Genomic DNA, 16,920 nt, shown 5'->3' on the forward strand with positions numbered 1-16,920 from the left:
TGTTAATAAGCTATTCTTTGCATTCACTCATCCATTCTAAGATTCTGCAACTTCTCTAAGATGTCTTGAAGAAGAGTTTACAATGAAACCTTTGATTGCAAGCTGGCCTTGGGCATCAGCTTTATCACCACTCACTTAGCTGTTCCTCAAAGAGTAACAGGTGACATGGCCTGAGATAAAAGAGAGATAATCTTTTTTGTGATTAAACTCTTTCAAAATTAGAGCTAAAACATCACACCCAAAGCTTGCATTAGTTAGGACTGATAATGAATATCGACTTTTCTGTGAGGAGGAATAAAAAAAAAGGTATTCAAGACCATTCCTTTAATGATTTAAAATTATTGAGTGTCAACCAAATCAGCAAATAAAACATTGATGTATATATGTGCATATGCGTAAGAACTTACCATTTTCACTGTCGGACTTGTTTTCATGTTCGGTATCAGTCAGAGTGAGGGCTGAGTTGGAACGGCTCGACAGACAGGAACTGCGCCCTGATTTGACCCCCCTGCCCCAAAGTCTCATGGCATGCTCTGGAGACATCACTCCTTCATTTTCAGTATCAGCATCTGACCCTGCACTGATAGAGTAACCTCTGTGGGGGAGCCCCATTTCCGCACAAAATGCCAGTCCTCGACGAGTTGCTGGTTCACAAACTCCTAACTGCCTTAGGGTAAAATTCTGTCCTGATTAGGGGAAAAAAAGATAACAAAAGGTGAGAATTTTTTTTTTTTTTTAAAGAACCTAAAAGTAAAAATTCTTCATGTCTATAATTGTCTCAGGTATCACACAAAGTGTTTTGTCAAAACTCCACATGTATTACAATCAAGTGGATTCTATTGTCTCCAGCTCTCTGCAGTGCCCCTTTTCATTCTTACCACACCTGAGCACTGTTTTGTCAACTGTTTCAACACATCAAAAGTGCTCTTGGGTAGGTGAGAAATGTAACAGAACCTGCAAACTAAGAGAAGCCAATTCAGCACATGAACAGATTAAAAATAAATTACAAACTTTTTTTTTTTATTCTTTTTCAAAGCTTGAAAGCAGTAACAAGGTATTTGTTAGGGTTATGGTTTTGTTTTTTTTTTGGTCCTGGTTAGAGGCCAAAGCAACAGACTATTTTCCTCGTACAGATGTCACCTATGTGGCAATGGAAAAACTAAATGAGAACCAAACTTATTTGGTCTTTACTGGATCTCTCTGACCTACTTTAATACACAAATATAAACAAACAGGAACACGGCCACCCGTTACCTGCAAGGACTAGACTAAAGTTGTTATTTTTCATGTCTCTATTTTGAGAAACATTTTAGGCTTTTACTGCTGAAGCAGAGTCTGTGCATTTTAAACAGACTTTTAGTCTCTGTTTTGGGGCAGAGCAAGAGACGTAAGTGAATCCCAAATGACTGTATTAATAAATTAGATGTAATAAACTTGTGACACTTCAATAACTTAAAGTATCTAAATCATGCGACACTCAAAAATGACTGCCTTTTTAATGGCTGTGTGTTCATCCTATTTTTATGTCCATACATTTAAGATATTTTGTGATGTATAGACACTTGGCAAGCTCATTTGCATGCCTATCCCCATAATGCTTTCCCACCCTAGCCCACAGTTATTTCATAGCTCTGGGAACAAATCAGAACACACATTCAATTTTTGAACCTGGCAGGCATCCCAATTTCTCCAAATTTAACAAAAATACATTAGCAAGATAATTAAAGATAATAGAACAAGAACACAATCCTATCAATCAGAAAGTAATAGAACTGCAGAAGTGTGAATACAGAAGTGTAAATAATTCCTGAAATATTAAGTGTTAAAGCAAGTCAATGGCCAGGGCATTAAGTGAGCCAGTTATTTTTTTTATTGCTGCGGTCATATGAAGCTGTCGCTATAAGTTTTTTCGTAGTCAGAACCATGAATGAATTCTAACAATGACTTTCATAAATAATGAAAATCAGTTACTACAATTAGGTACAAATCAAACTTTATTTATTATGCAACTGTGAAAAAGTACTTGAATAGTATACAAGCAGGGGAGGTAAATATAAAAGGAGTAAGCATAGCTCTGGCTATGTCTGAACAGTATGAAGACTGTAAGAACAGGGGATTACCATGCACACTGATAGTATCTTGTCATTTTTTAAAGCTGTCGTGCCACGTGAATTTTCAGGTTTTGTGAGATTTGAAACTAATCAGAGAAGCAAACAGGCCAAACCAACCACCCAGTGGCAAAAGAGTCAGAGCTGAAAATAGTGAAGTGTCTGAAATGCTTATTATTTTTCATTTTCATAAATACTTGCTAAGGTTTACAGTCTAGAACATGGGTTTTATGCATTTGGTACATTATTAATTGAATCTACATTTTCAGACAGTTGCCTCAATCAGAACCAAATATAGGAGAAGCCCACGTGCATGTGTGTATGTATACAGGCGGACCTATGCACACATGAAGCAGGTAAGGTGCATACACAGTTGTACATGCAGCATCTTATTGGTCCTAAGAACAGAGTTTGGGGAAGCAAAATGGAAAGAGGTGTTTTTGACCAAAGACAAGGTTACTCGAGTAAGTAACAAAACTGCTGTTGACTTCAACAACTACCAGGTGTTATGCCTATGGTCACCGTGACCTCACGGTGCTGAGATCTGGAGACAAGGAAGGACATGGACAGACAGAGATGCTGCTTCTTGAGCCACAAACCAGCTGCAGCAGGCAAGCATCCCGACCTGCAGCTCCTCAGCCAGCCTGCACCACACAGCCCCATGTTCCCCCCACTGCAAGAAGGGCCTCTTTGCACTCCAATCACCCAGGGAGATATCTGTGCAGTAACTTCAATTTGAAGAGACTACTCCCTCCCCCTGCCCCCCTTTTTTTCTGCTTAAGCAACTACTATTTTTAAGAGAAACTACTTGAGGCATTATGTAACAACATCCTCCATGAGCACTTTCAAGAAGATTATACATACCACCTACCATCTATTAATGGTTTTTATTTTTCACTTGAAGTTTACAACAGCTTACCTCCATGTAAAATATTTTCTTCTTTTTTTCCTCCTCTTACGAATGGTAAGAAAACAAAAATGGCATGCCATAGGACCAAAATAGAAAAGGGGGGCAGGTTTGTATATTGCTCATTCAATATATTAGAGCTTTTCTCTACACTGCGAAGTTTTACAGCATAGCCCAGAAATGTTGTAGCAGCTTTAGAAACACCAGGCTAAATCATCTTCTGAATTAAAGCTTTCCTAAGAGCTTTACTAAGAGGATTGTACTCCATGTAATTTGCCTACACAAATTAAAAAACACAAAACCCAGACCAAAGAGTTGACATGGAAAAATATGCATTTCCATAAGAATTTGTATCCCAAAGGAAATCAGACATACTTGATGCAAAAATTTTACATCATCTTAAAATTCCTGAACAATGAAAACAGGAAGTCTTCCAGGATCCAGGGGAAGTTGAACATGGCTGCAACACAGACCTAGTGGGCAGCAGAATAGTTGGGGCTTTTACCTGATAATTAACAATACTACAAAATAAAAATAAAAATTGAGAAGGAGGTTGTAGAAGCCCAGCGGAAAAAAGATTATGAAGACAGGATGTTCTCATTCTTGTGTTCTTAAGAGTTTCTAATTAACCTTTCCAGAATGACTTCAATGTGAGGGATTTAATAATCTGTTTCTTACATTATACACACATTTGCAATTTCTCCCACCGACATTAAGTGCCTCAACAGTTCATAAAGACTTAAAAACAACTTGGCGATTGTAATGAACTAATTTCTGAGAAGAAAATGTAGATACACAACAAACAGATAGGCATAATGCTTTGTGGGTTTTTTTCCTTTCCTTTAAAAAAGTATGAAGTGTAAAACAAAAAAACAGTTAGACACGTTTCAGGAAGACTTGTTCTGGAGACACCTTTGGAGGTTTTGGACTATTTGGGATGAATGTATCATGAAGTTATGTTTTAAAAACTGACAATAATGCTGCTTACTAACATACTACCATTAGATACAGCATTTCTCTTGGCTAGGAATATCAATTTGTGAGGTAGTGTAAGGAATGCTGACATCCTCCATTTGTGCAGATAAGAACAACATTAATGTAATAACTCTATAACTTGCAGGAGCTTGTGCAGCAATCACTGTTAAAAACACAGCATTTCCCAACAGTAACTATACACATCAACCTGTTATGTTGCAACCCCTTTCTGTGTAAGCAATGATCCACATACGATTGGTGTACCTCCTTAACTACATTAAACACATACAAAGAAGTATACCAACATAATTCTTATATATAATAATTATTTTTTTGAAGAGAGTGTGAGAGTGTGTATGCAGATACAGTTCCCTGCCGGAATCACATAGGTTATATAGTCTAGAAATGTAATTTTTATTTTGTTTTTTAGTTTAATCAAAGACTGCAAAAGCAAGTTTGATGTATGCAGACATTATGTATTATTTTAAGAAGTCAGAAGTTAACAGCTGGAATTAAACGGAAACCTGCTGCACTTGTGGCACACGTTGCCCTGGCCTAAATTGGGGAAGTTACTCAAAGACATCCATAATAACTTAAGCTTCAAGTTGGAAACATTATCTGTGGAAATGCGTTTTTAAAGAGGACTACCAAACAAAAGAAAAGGCCCAATGGTTCTTCAGCTGTCAGTCCTTGCTCTAAGTTGGATCTATACTAAAAATCTACACAGAGATATTCTCTTAAAAACCATGAAAAAAGGAAAAAAAACACACCAAACAGAACGAATGAACAAAATATATCCAACAGAGAATTTGTCAGCATCTCCAGACATCAGCACTATCCTTAGTAATTCATTAAGCACTGGTAAGTCGACAAGTCAGGTTTTAGCAACAATAGACTACTTTGGAAAAGAGTGAAAGGAAAAAAAAACTCTGAAAAGCCTCCAAAGCATCTGCCTAGTTAGCATAAAAATACACCCACACCCCTACCTTTTAAACCAGAGGAATTATAGTTTTGAGAGTCTTTGCTGACTTCGGTTTTGTCAGAACAGGACAGACATAGCACCAAAAAGGCAGAGGTCCCAAACCCATCCAAGTCCATACTCAAAATTCTGTTTTGTTTGGCTCTTGCTTATCTTTCTGATGAAATTTCACGCCATGTCTGCTGTCTCTGCATCCTTCATTACTTGTCAGTCCCCTTAATCTAGTCTTCCTTTGTATCTTGCCTTCTTCTGTCTGCCTATAACACCTCTGTGCCATTCAACAATCAAGCCCATTTTCCCTATAATCTCTCTGTGATAATACATGTCAGAAATACTTATACTAAACTTGGAAAAATTGTGAAACAACTAAAGCTATATAGATGCAAAACTATGATCATGGTCCTTAAGTGAACCAATTTTCTCCCTTACATTTCCTTGATTCCCTACTTAATCCTGATTATTTAGTTGGGTTTTTTAATTAAAATAAGTCTCACTTATTTAGGAAGCAAATGAGGAAAAATGTTTTTCTCAGGTTTTTATTTTCTGTCTGCAGACAAACATGTCCTCATAATACAATGCTTATCATATAAGCTTATTGTATAAACAGCACTGCTGTCAGGGTGTTACAGCAAAAAACAGCATGGTCCTTGCAATTTTGATATCAGAAAAGTACTTATTTCTGTTTGCATCCATGTTTAGACACTATATAGTGGGCATGGTTTTCCTCTTTGAAGCTCCTTACCTGGAACTTGTTCTCAATACCTCTGGAACACCTTCTGCAGGGCGGAAGCCAGCACACAGCTGCACCACATCTTTGAAATGCTTCATCATTTCTGTACAATCAGGGCCTCAAGACTACTGACCTGATTCAACAGTACCTTGCCTTCCTAGCTCATACACATGACAACTATGAAGGAATAGCTCTGTTAACTGCAAATGGACTGGCCTGTTCACTTTACTAATTCCTGAAAAATAGAGAGTTCTATTATGTGCTAGTCAAAGAAGGGAGCTGCTTTCTGTATAACCACAGGCAGCAAAACTGTCCCTTCTATTCTCAGGGCACTAGCTAGTCACTACGGGACCACTGAGAACATGGGCTAGATGTCATCCTCTTAGATGATCAAAGCAGAGCTGGACTGGTTTAGCAAGAATTCCACACAATCCTATGGGATCTTAAACATCATCTACTTTCAAGTGTCAATTCTAGCTGGTTTCTTAAGGAAAAATATGTGACTTCTTTGTAAATAAACTATATATTTTTTTTCCATTTACTGGGGCAAATACAGTGTGTCACAATTAGAAAGGTGCTCCCTTTGTAAGGTCTTGAGAGGAAGGACACAGAATTGGAAGTAATGTACAGTAGGACAAAAAACTTGCTGGAAATGAAAGGTCAAAGATTTTTAAAAAGAAAATAGCAAAACAGAGTCCCTGGGTGCTCTATAAAACTCTGATAAAAAGTGTACAAATGCTGTCTCCTGAAGTCAGAATGTTAGGTGGGTAAATTCTATTATACAAAAGACAGAATGGGTAATAGATGTGATACCATCCATTCTGTTACAAAAACTTCACAATATATTTACTAAACAGGAGTTTTCAAAGCTCTACTTGCAGAGTTCTGTTTGCTGGGATGTAAGAAATCACAGTGAAGACTGACAAGTCATGATCTTTGCCTATGTTAACATTTTTTCTTTCTGATCTGGCATAGTATTTTGTTGTTATTACTTCAGTCTGATTTTCTCTTTTGTTTTTGTGAAAATTATCTGTGAAATTTAAACCATCCTAATACACTGTATCACATTTTCCTCCTGTTTTTATTTCCTATGTTTTTCTCTTCACTCATCACAAGCTCCTTCCTTGTCACCTCTTAATCTCTCTTTCTTGACCTTTCTGCTCTATTCACTTTTCCATCTTAACCTCCTTTTCTTGTCATTATCTGATTTTGAGTGGAGCTCTAAGATTCGTAGGAAAGACAGTTGCTTCTCCAGCGTACCCAGTAAACTACATAACAACAAACAGCATTCAATTATATTAAATCTTAGCACATAAATTTCAAGTGCTCGTTCTGAGCAAACATTAACTACACAGTTCTCCCATTCCTTGTGGGCTTTCAAAAGCATATGGGGAGCCAAGTCCTGGTCTCAGTGACTTCTGAAAGAGTTAGTGCCAGATACTATGAGTTCTCTGAACTGCACTTACTATGCCACTCTTGGTAGAAGAGCTTTACATAGGACTCAAAACGCGAGTCAATTCTACAAAATACCCCCCCCCCTTACTGTTTTATGGGATATACAGTACTTCAAACCTGATATTTAAATCAGCTATGTAATTTTACTAGCATTAAACTAAAGAATCACAAGGAGACATTGATTGAAAAACTAGCCTGGGAAAGTTTTTATTTTAAGAAATGGAGCAGAATCAATGTGAATGAAACACAGCCTCTTCCTGCCACGGGTTTTCCAAATTATGGTTCAAACATGCAGACTCTTCTGTGCAGTATGGGAGACTCCTAATTTTATTCCCTGTTAGGCTTGAGGGTGGCAAGGGATCCTCAGTACTAATCCACAGACTAGAACATAAGAAGCACTTCTTAATCCAGTATAAAGATAAAGAACTGTTCATCAAGCCCTTCTGAAGTTACCACAGAGTAAGATTAAAGTCAGCTGAAGATAATTTCACAACTGTACAATTCAAAGCTTCAAGCTATAGCATCAGCAATCATGTTCCAGCAAATGAATTAGTAATTTAAACATTGTGGTTCCAAATTCGGCAATTTTATATAAAAATCTGGTTTTATGACTGATTACGTAATATACAAACTAAATCAAGAGAAACTAACACAGCTGTCTGGATCATGGGCTGCAAAAAAAAAAAAAAAGATTCTGTGGATTTAAAACAGAAATAAGACCTTGCTACCAAATGACTAGCAAGGAACACAAAGTCTTGATCATGATCAGAATGACAGCATAGACATTTTAGGTCTTTGTCTTAATCTTCGGATCCTAGGACCAAATCATCAACATCTCAGCATCCATTTATTACAAAATACAAATAAAGCCTAAATTTGATAGATGTGAAAAAAATATGACCGAAGGGGAAGCAATGTAGAGATGATGGATATCCAGTCTGCAGAAAGCCTACAACCACAGACCTGACAGATATGAACTGCCACATTACGATCAGTATGATGCTAATGACATGACATACGGCTTGAAATGGAGAAAGGTGAGGAGGAAGGAGGCAGCATGAAGAGAAGCACACAAAATAGAGCTGAGGCTCACTGTTATTCCTCCATACGGGGAGGGGAGAAAACTGTACCATTATTTCTGCCCTTCCACAAGGGAAAGGTATGTCTGCCACCAGAAGTGAGTGGATAGACCTACAGAAGGATATGTCTCACAGCATGGCAGGAAACTTGATTAGTTCAACAGGCTCTGAACTTGTAGAAAGAAAAAACCCTACATACCTATTCGGAGTACCCCATACATGTCTATTTGTAGGATTTCATAAACGAGTATCCCACATACATGGGAATCAGCTCTACAATGCATGGACAGAACAAGGCACTCAGACCATCGCTGTAGGCAAGTGCAAGAAACAAATGAGAATACGGACCCAAGGATTTCTGCAGAAATGAAAACCTCTTTTACTCTCTCTCTCTCTCACACTTTCCATCACTCCCCCAAAAAATGTTTCCATTCTGTAAATGCTCATGATAAATGTAGTGTAGAATTGTCTTAATTTAGATTTTCTAGCAAAATCACAGAATTACAGAATCATTAAGGTTAGAAAAGACCTTTAGATCATGAAGTCCAACCATCAATGTAACACCACCATGCTCACTAAACCATGTCCTGAAGTGCCACGTCTACATGTTTTTTGAACACTTCTAGTGATGGTGACTCCACCACCTCCCTGGGCAGCTTGTGACTGACAGTGACTCCCCACCACACACACACACACTTTGCCTTGTACCTGGGACGCTTTAAGTTGCCTGACTAGCCTTGGCCTCTGAACAAAGGGTTTGGCGGTTGAGAGCCCCTCAACCATACCAAGCACTCTTGTGTAAGCAAGGAGGAGAATGGCACTGAGCATATCAGGAACTGATTGCCTAAACAAGGTACAGAACAAGAACAGAACTAATAGCTATCTCCAGACAGCCCTAGCAGCCTTACCGTTAAAACTTGAGAAACCACCTGCCTGGACTATTATCTCCAGACAGCCCTAGCAGCCTTACTGTTAAAACTTGAGAAACCACCTGCCTGGACTATGGAAACTCACTGATGCCTAAAGTCAATCATCTCCCAGTCCTATGAACAGCGATCCCCAGTGAGACCCTTTGAGCTCTCCTGGACCACAGTGGCCTGCAACCAGCACCTCCCTCCGAGTGGGACACCTCTCAGAGCCCATGAACCCTCAAGTTCACGATAAACTCAGAGGCTTGACTGTGCACCCGTTAAGCAATGCAAAGCATTTGATGTGAGTATTTGACCGAATTTGAGGGGGATATTTAATAGGTACCTTTGTACACATCTCTCTCTTTTTCTTTATATCTCTTTATGTGTTGCTATCTCTATGCCTGTATGTGTGTGTGATTAAGGAATCTTAGCAATCTTTTTCTTTATATTTCTTTATGTGTATGTGTGTGTGATTAAGGAATCTTAGCAAGTTTAAGTTGATTATGCTGTTAAGTTTTATATTACTTGATACTGTGATTTATCTCAACATCATTAGTGTATTTGATCACTGTCATTTTGTATTAGATTGTTGCCGTCCTAAAGTTATACGAAGCACAACATATATCACTACACCAGAACCCTTGATACTCTATCCCTTTAGTCATAAACCATTGACCAAGTCTGGGACTAGGAGTGGATTCAGCTGCACCTAGACTCGTCTCTGAGAAGGAGTTTAGAAACCAAAGGGGTCCACACTGAACCTCGTGACTCAACAGGAGGGTATCACTTCATTTTCTTTCCCTTTTCCCAATCTTTAGATCCCTTCATTTTCTTTCCCTTTTCCCAATCTTTAGATATAAACGGTTGACCAAGTCTGGCACTAGGGCTGGATTTTGGTCTGCTCTGAACCTCATGACTGAATGGGACGGTCTCCCCTACTTTCTCTCCTCAACATACATACACATTAATTTGATTTGATACACAAGTAAATCATTCCAATTTAATTGTAATTTAGTTTCTCTCTGTATATCTTTTCCATGTTGAATAAGTAATAGAGTGAACCTTGCCATCGAATTCTGTTAAGTCGCACTTTTTACAAATTTATATTAAAATCATTCACTTTCTGATCTTTGGTGGTGCTTAAGCAACCTAAATTATCCATTTGCGACACTCCATCACCTCCCTGGGCAGCCTGTTCCAACGTTTGACCACTCAGTAAAGAAATTTTTCCTAATATCCAGTCTAAACTTCCCCAGTGCAACTTGAAGCCGTTTCCTCTCATTCTATCACTAGTTACTTGAGAGAAGAGACCAACACCCACCTCACCACTACCCCCTTTCAGTTAGTTGTAGAGAGTGATGAGGTCTCCCCTCGTCCATTATGCTGAAGACAAGACAGGATTTATGACTCAGACATATTTATGGCACTGCAAAGCAAAAAAGTAGAAACACAAAACTTGAAGTAAACACATTCCCATGACTCTGTCGTGTCCTCTTTTGGCTTTAATAAGCTCAGTAATGCTGAATACTGGCTCTCAAGCCACTAAGTTGTGACATTTTGCAAACTAATTTCAGAAAGTATCAAGGAACTTTCTGAGGAATTATTCTTATTTTACATCTCTGCTTTGCTTTCCACATTTATTTGCCAGTGATGGAGTAAGCAATCACTCACACCTTGGCCTACAGCCCTGACTCTCAGCCCTAAGCACTATATCAGTGGATGGGACTCTTCAGCCTCCTTCATTCCTCCCCTCACCCCATCTCTTACCACACCCTTTTCTAGCTTTATTCTCTCCACAGACGTTAACATGCTGAAGTCATCTTTCATAGTCATGCATGTGATCCATCTATCTCAGTTTTTATTATGAACAGGAGCAGCACATACATCTCAGTATATGAGCTATGAAAAGATGTAAGAGCAGTTACACACCCTCTACTTCTCTTCCTTTCCAAGAGGCTGAAAGTCCTTGTGAAGGCCCCTTGCTCACCTTATAAATCCTTAATTGTTATGATCAAGAACTTAATTCTCTTATTTTGCAACTGGAATAGTCAAAGACAAGGTTTTTACTCCGTGGACCAAGGCTCTGTGGAAATGCTTGATCAAGCAGTCTGCTGCCAATAACCAAGGTTCATTTTTCCCTGGAGAATCACAATTGCCCTTTGTCTCCAGGTCTGTAGCTCATCTACGTACCATGACCCACAAGGGGCCAATTTCAACTAGATGAATACCTTAGAGCAAGCGTTTGTATCACTGAACATGAGCTAAATATACTCCTAATCAAATAAAAGTGAAATGTTTTTCTTAGTACCACTCTGTAGCTAATAGAATAACTTTAAAAGTCAACAGATCCTTATCACCTGGAACCTGAAAACCAATTAACTTCTTATTGTTGCTTTAAGAAGTAACTAGTATAGCAATGAAAGATGATAATATTACTTAGCACTTAGAGCACTTTTCATCTTCAAAGCATTTTGCAAACATAAACTAATTAATCTTCCCAACATGCCTGTGAGGTGGGTAATTGTTATTATTCCTGTACTATAGACGGAAAAAAGCCACCTCTGGCAAAAGGTTATGCGCTTAGCTCAAGGCCACAAAATTATCCAGAATATCCTGGCACCGTATGCTGCTTATAGAAGTTACCCACTCAAATCAAGCAGATACTGCAGGTGGCCGTGGTTTCACATAAACAAAAAAGTATCTGTCATGATGACTGTCAAGACACATCTTGCACTGCAGCCAGGAACATAAAACACTAATTCTAGTATCCGCCTCAGATTTTGAAAGACAGCGCTTGCCATGCCACAGAATGGTGATTAATTTGCTCATCACGAGATCACAAAGTCACATATATCATTTCATACCTCCTTGTAAGCAATCTGCAAAGCAGGCTGATTCAGTTCCATTGAGAATCACTTGCCTACTCAATAGTCAAAATCAGCTCATCAATAAGGCATACATAGTGGAAGGTCAAAAATGGTCTTACATATCTATCCTTCCACTGCTTCAGATAGATAAGTTTCAAGTACTCAAGCTTTAGTTTTAAAAGCATGACCATTTAAATCCTTTAATCCAACAGCTGACATTTATGGTGACTAAAAGATTAATCATTTTGCTATCCAAATAACTAATTTTGAGCAGCTAGTATATAAAAACAATAGACTTTGGAGTCATATTACGTTAGGATAGAAGTTGCAATTAATGTTTCAGGTTTCTGAAGTCTTAAAAATGTATTCCTGACAGTGTTCGATAACTTGAATAATAAAATAAAATTGTCAAAGCATATATATCAGTGTTTCAGGTCCCTCTTTCGCTGAACGGCGAGATTCTTCTAGCACCTAAATCTAATTGTCATGGGAGTGGCAGCGGAACAATAGCTATGATATAGCTGCAGAGTGTAACGTACTGTACACAGCTTAGCTTTTCAACAACCTAGTATCAGTGACCCAGGATATTGCGAAGGACAGAAATTCTTTTTCTTTGCTTCTTTGGCAAGTTCAGCTCCTCCTTTTGTAGCTCCAAGGAGATATTAGTGCATTTAATCTACTGTAGGCATTTAAGTATTCCAGAAGAGTAAAGGTGCAAAACCTTTACAATGCAAACAAGAACTGTCTCCTGCAAAACTGAAAGGGGTAGCATGAAAATACACTGATGTTGAGGCTTGGCTGACAATGAATTGTTCTGATTTTTAAACACTGTAAGCTCATTCTCACTGCCAGCTAAGAAAGACCAAATAACTTTACCTGCAGGCTAAACCACAGTTGACTCAAGCTTTCAAAAAGCAAAACTTTAACAAAACCTGCACTACCTCATTGGGTTTTGTATTAGCAAAAGGTGTCCCACAGCTCAGCTTTTCAATTCACACAGTTCACAAACAGTGCTGTGATTATTTTGTATGAAAATATGAATATGTGCAAACCTGACGTGCTTCCTGCCACACATGCTCAGGAGGGTCAGCCTCCCATTCCTGTGTGCAAACTCATTGATACGATATGTGGATCACTCTCCAGGATCCCTATACTGATCCCTATACTGTCGTGCTGTTGTGTCCAACAACAAAATTCTTTGAAATGGAACAATGACTCCTTAAGAGATATAGCATATTCCTCTCTTCCCTTTAACAGGTATCTGATGGTAAATAAAAGTTTTTGCATACCTGTATTTTTTTTTACTAGCTTAATTTTTTACTAACTTATTCTATGATTCCATGATTAATGCACCTGTATAAAAAGTTTTTCAGTTCTTCTGAGCCCAGGTTTGATTCATAGTCTCCTTCAAATTATTTTTATATTGTTATATTATTACTTCCTATTATTTTTTCCAAATGTAATTTTAAAAATACTACTTACTTTCTGTATTTGTACAATCCTTCCCTCCCATTCCATAGTCATGTCACACTTTCAGATATTTTTGCATAGAAGTCTCCTATGTACATTGTATCACTTCACACAGCAGTTTAATTTTGTAAACACAGGAATTTCTCTCTGTACAACAGAGAAATTCAACTTTATAAAGCCTTCTTTAATCCTGAATTCAGCAAGATATTTGGGCATATTCCAAAATACAAGCGTTTACGTTGCTGAATTCACTTAGAGAAGTTGTACATTTAAATCAGGCTGTTCATTATAGCTGGATATTTTGAACCATACGAAAATAGGTATCATCTTCCTCTCTAACACATAAAGAGCAAGTCATATCATGACACCTTGGAAAGGAAATAAGTCTTTCATGGTGCTTCATCTGTTGTCAAGAATGAGATTAGGTATCTTCTCAAACATGCAATATAAAATTGAGTATCTAGCTTAAAAATACTTTTAAAGCTAAAAGGCTAATGGTCTTAATTTACATGGGTAGGTGCTGAGTTTAATTATTCACAGGTTTACCAATTGTTTTGAATCTTATGTGTGGATTAACAACAAAGCGAAAATAAATAACTAATAATTATAAGTTCTAAAAATAGTAGGCTAAAAAATCCTTGTGTAAAGAGTTTAAAAAGAAAACCAGTCTTCCAAAAGATGAAGGGGCTTGAGAAGAAGGGAAGGAGACCACAGCAGGTCTTTCCTCTCGTTGATGTTAACTGAAAGCATGTTGCCTCGATGAAGTTACAATTTCATAAATAAGCATACCTGCTCTTCCAGTCTTGTCAATTGGGTTTCAAAATTAATATGATAATCCCAGTTATATATACCAATTCCATATTAAAACATTTTACTATAGGTTTTAAATGCTGCTTTTAGAATTACAATGACAAACATATGCATTCTTAGGCTCTTATTTCTATTTATGCAATTAATCTCAAGCAACAGAAATTCAACAGACAAGGAAAAAGAGTCTGTGACTGGAACCGACAACTGGTGAACTTCCTCTCCACAAGTAAAGATCTCCTGGGATAAAGCTACTACTGAACTGGGCACACCTATTTCCTACGGCAGCATCTCTTTCTGAATTGCTACCATGGCATTTCGAGAAGCAGGAAGCACAAAGATGTGTACTGAGACAACTCAGGAAGAAGAGGTGGGAAAGTTCTGATCCATTAGCAGAAAGCTTGGCAGGGCTTTACCCCAAAATATCAGCCGTAAAAATGCACTGACGTTTTTAAATTGTGCCACATTTGAGAGACTTGAGAAACTTATGTAACTGCTCCCGTAGCTTTCCCGCAGACACTGGAAATTTGATATTGTTATTTAACACAGTCTGGGGGGAGAAAAAAAAAAAGAAACACTGGTCATGATGAATTTAAAAAATTAATTTCCAATTAAAGGTTTTTAATAAAACTTGACTTCTTTGCTTATAGATTTATTTTCTGTTGATTTAGCAGGCTAGAATGTAATTAGACTGTCAACAAAGCCACATATCTACAATCTGTTTCTAGACAGAGAGGAAAAAAAATAAATACTGGGAAGCCTGTTTTATATATTATTTAAAAAAACTTTGGAATGACCTTGAACAGCTTTTCCACAAAACGCTTCCAATGCCAGCAGCAGTAAATTCTCTCAAAGATGAATCAAAGGAACATGCTGTCTAAGCCAGCAAAACAAGCCCTTCATGACCTGACCCTATCAAACCTGCAGGTAGTTCCCAAAGGTGCTAAACCAGCACACATTAGAGGAAGCCAATAAGCCGTACAAAAAGAATTGAAAGGACAATGAGGAAAATCAAACAGGCACAGATGACAGTGCTGAGACCACTGAGAAGTGAAGATGACACTACACATCCCAGACTGCCATTTTAGGCCTATAGACACATAATTTATTGCATATTGGGCAATAAGTATTAGTTAAATATTATGTGCTTTGCTGAAGAAAATGAACAGGAAAAAACCCCCAAGTCCCAGTCCACCATCATGTCTGACATGCAGACTACATAACTTTTTCCATTTTGTTACTGCTATTTAAAAAGAATAGTACTCTATTCAGGCAACAGTTTATTAAGTCATTAAATAAATGGTGCCTATTTTGATACAATTTTGTCACTAGTATTAAGAAAGTATCTATAGTACAGGTCTCAGAAAACTTCCTCTTGATTTTACCTCATTAAAGTAATGAGATCAAGGCGACTAATGACTTTAAAACTAGAAAGTAGTGATGACTTGAAGTTTCAACACATCACAGAAACAAAAATTACACAGCAAAAAGCAGACAGACTACAGTAGCAGCAAGCCTCAGTCACATGAGCCTAAGAGAAATATTTTTGTTTCCCTCACAAACATTTGTAGGCAGAAAAGTCAACACCATCTGGCCCAGCTCGAATTCTAATGTAAAATTATTCTACTTGGAACAAAGAAAAAACACCAATGGGGAAACGATTTTTAAAGATTTCTAAAATTAAAACTGAGGGTTTCCTCACAAGGAAGAAGCTTTCTTTTTCTACCCTTAAATCTGTTCTTGTTTCCTCCTAAAAGAGGAGATAGCTTTATACAGAAGACTGAAGCATAGGTTCACACAGCTCTTGGTTTTGCTTCATCCTTTTTAAAAAGCTGGGCTACAGTACTCCACACATTTAATAATCTAAGGGCGGGGGGGGAGTTAAGTAGTTTAGTTGTGGAAACGCCAAAATGCCAATTCCAGAGACTACAGTTTTGAATCCAAAAGTGATGTGTAAGTGCTTAACCCTAACTGGAGCCAAATGCAATTGCCCAGAATCACTGAGGTCCAATGGGACCTCTTGATCTCATTTAGTCCAAACCCTCTGCTCAAGTATGGTCAGCTACAGCAAGCTGCCCAGGACTATATCAAGTCTGGTTTTGAACATCTCCATGGATATTTAGAACTCTCATGTCTCTCCAGTCCTGGAGTCAGAAATTCAACAGTGAGCTCTAGCAACCTGTTAACATCTGGTGAGATAGCATAGACACCCACTAAAAAAATCCCCCAACAAACCCAAATGCATTAATTATCAACTAATTTACCCACTGTACAGTGCTCTGTTACTGCCCTTGTGAGCTAAAAGATAAAGGCCCTGAGCTAATACATTATTTGTATGCTCATCCACACGTACGTTTCCCCAAACATGTTCATTGAGCTTGGCCTTCTTGGAACAGTTGTGTTTGTTCATTTTTACTCACTTTGAAGCTATTTACATTTTAGGTATATTGGACTGGCAAACTTTTGGCCAATTTGAATTGAATTTATGCTGGGGGTCTAGTTTTTAAACTAGAAGTAAGGCCTGAATACTTCACACTTGAGTCTGCAATGCTGTCACTGACCCACTGCCCAACATGGGCCATTTACTTAACTTCCCTGTGCATCATATTATCTCCCATCTTTGTGAAACGTG

The 16,920-nt window shown here is 37.9% G+C and overlaps 1 protein-coding gene across 1 annotated transcript in view; it reads right to left on the reverse strand.

Annotated features, from left to right (window-relative positions):
* Nucleotides 1-407: 407 nt before the first annotated feature.
* Nucleotides 408-16,920, reverse strand: part of LOC104624366 (teneurin-3-like) — a gene marked incomplete at its 3' end in the record, with an annotated part of 16,901 nt that continues 388 nt past the window's right edge. The window contains exon 2 of the mRNA XM_010291716.1: nucleotides 408-686. Coding sequence (XP_010290018.1) covers nucleotides 408-686 — 279 coding nt within the window. The remainder of the gene's footprint in view (nucleotides 687-16,920) is intronic.

Source organism: Phaethon lepturus, unplaced genomic scaffold (genome assembly GCF_000687285.1).
Source record: "Phaethon lepturus isolate BGI_N335 unplaced genomic scaffold, ASM68728v1 scaffold11967, whole genome shotgun sequence".
NCBI lineage: Eukaryota > Metazoa > Chordata > Aves > Phaethontiformes > Phaethontidae > Phaethon > Phaethon lepturus.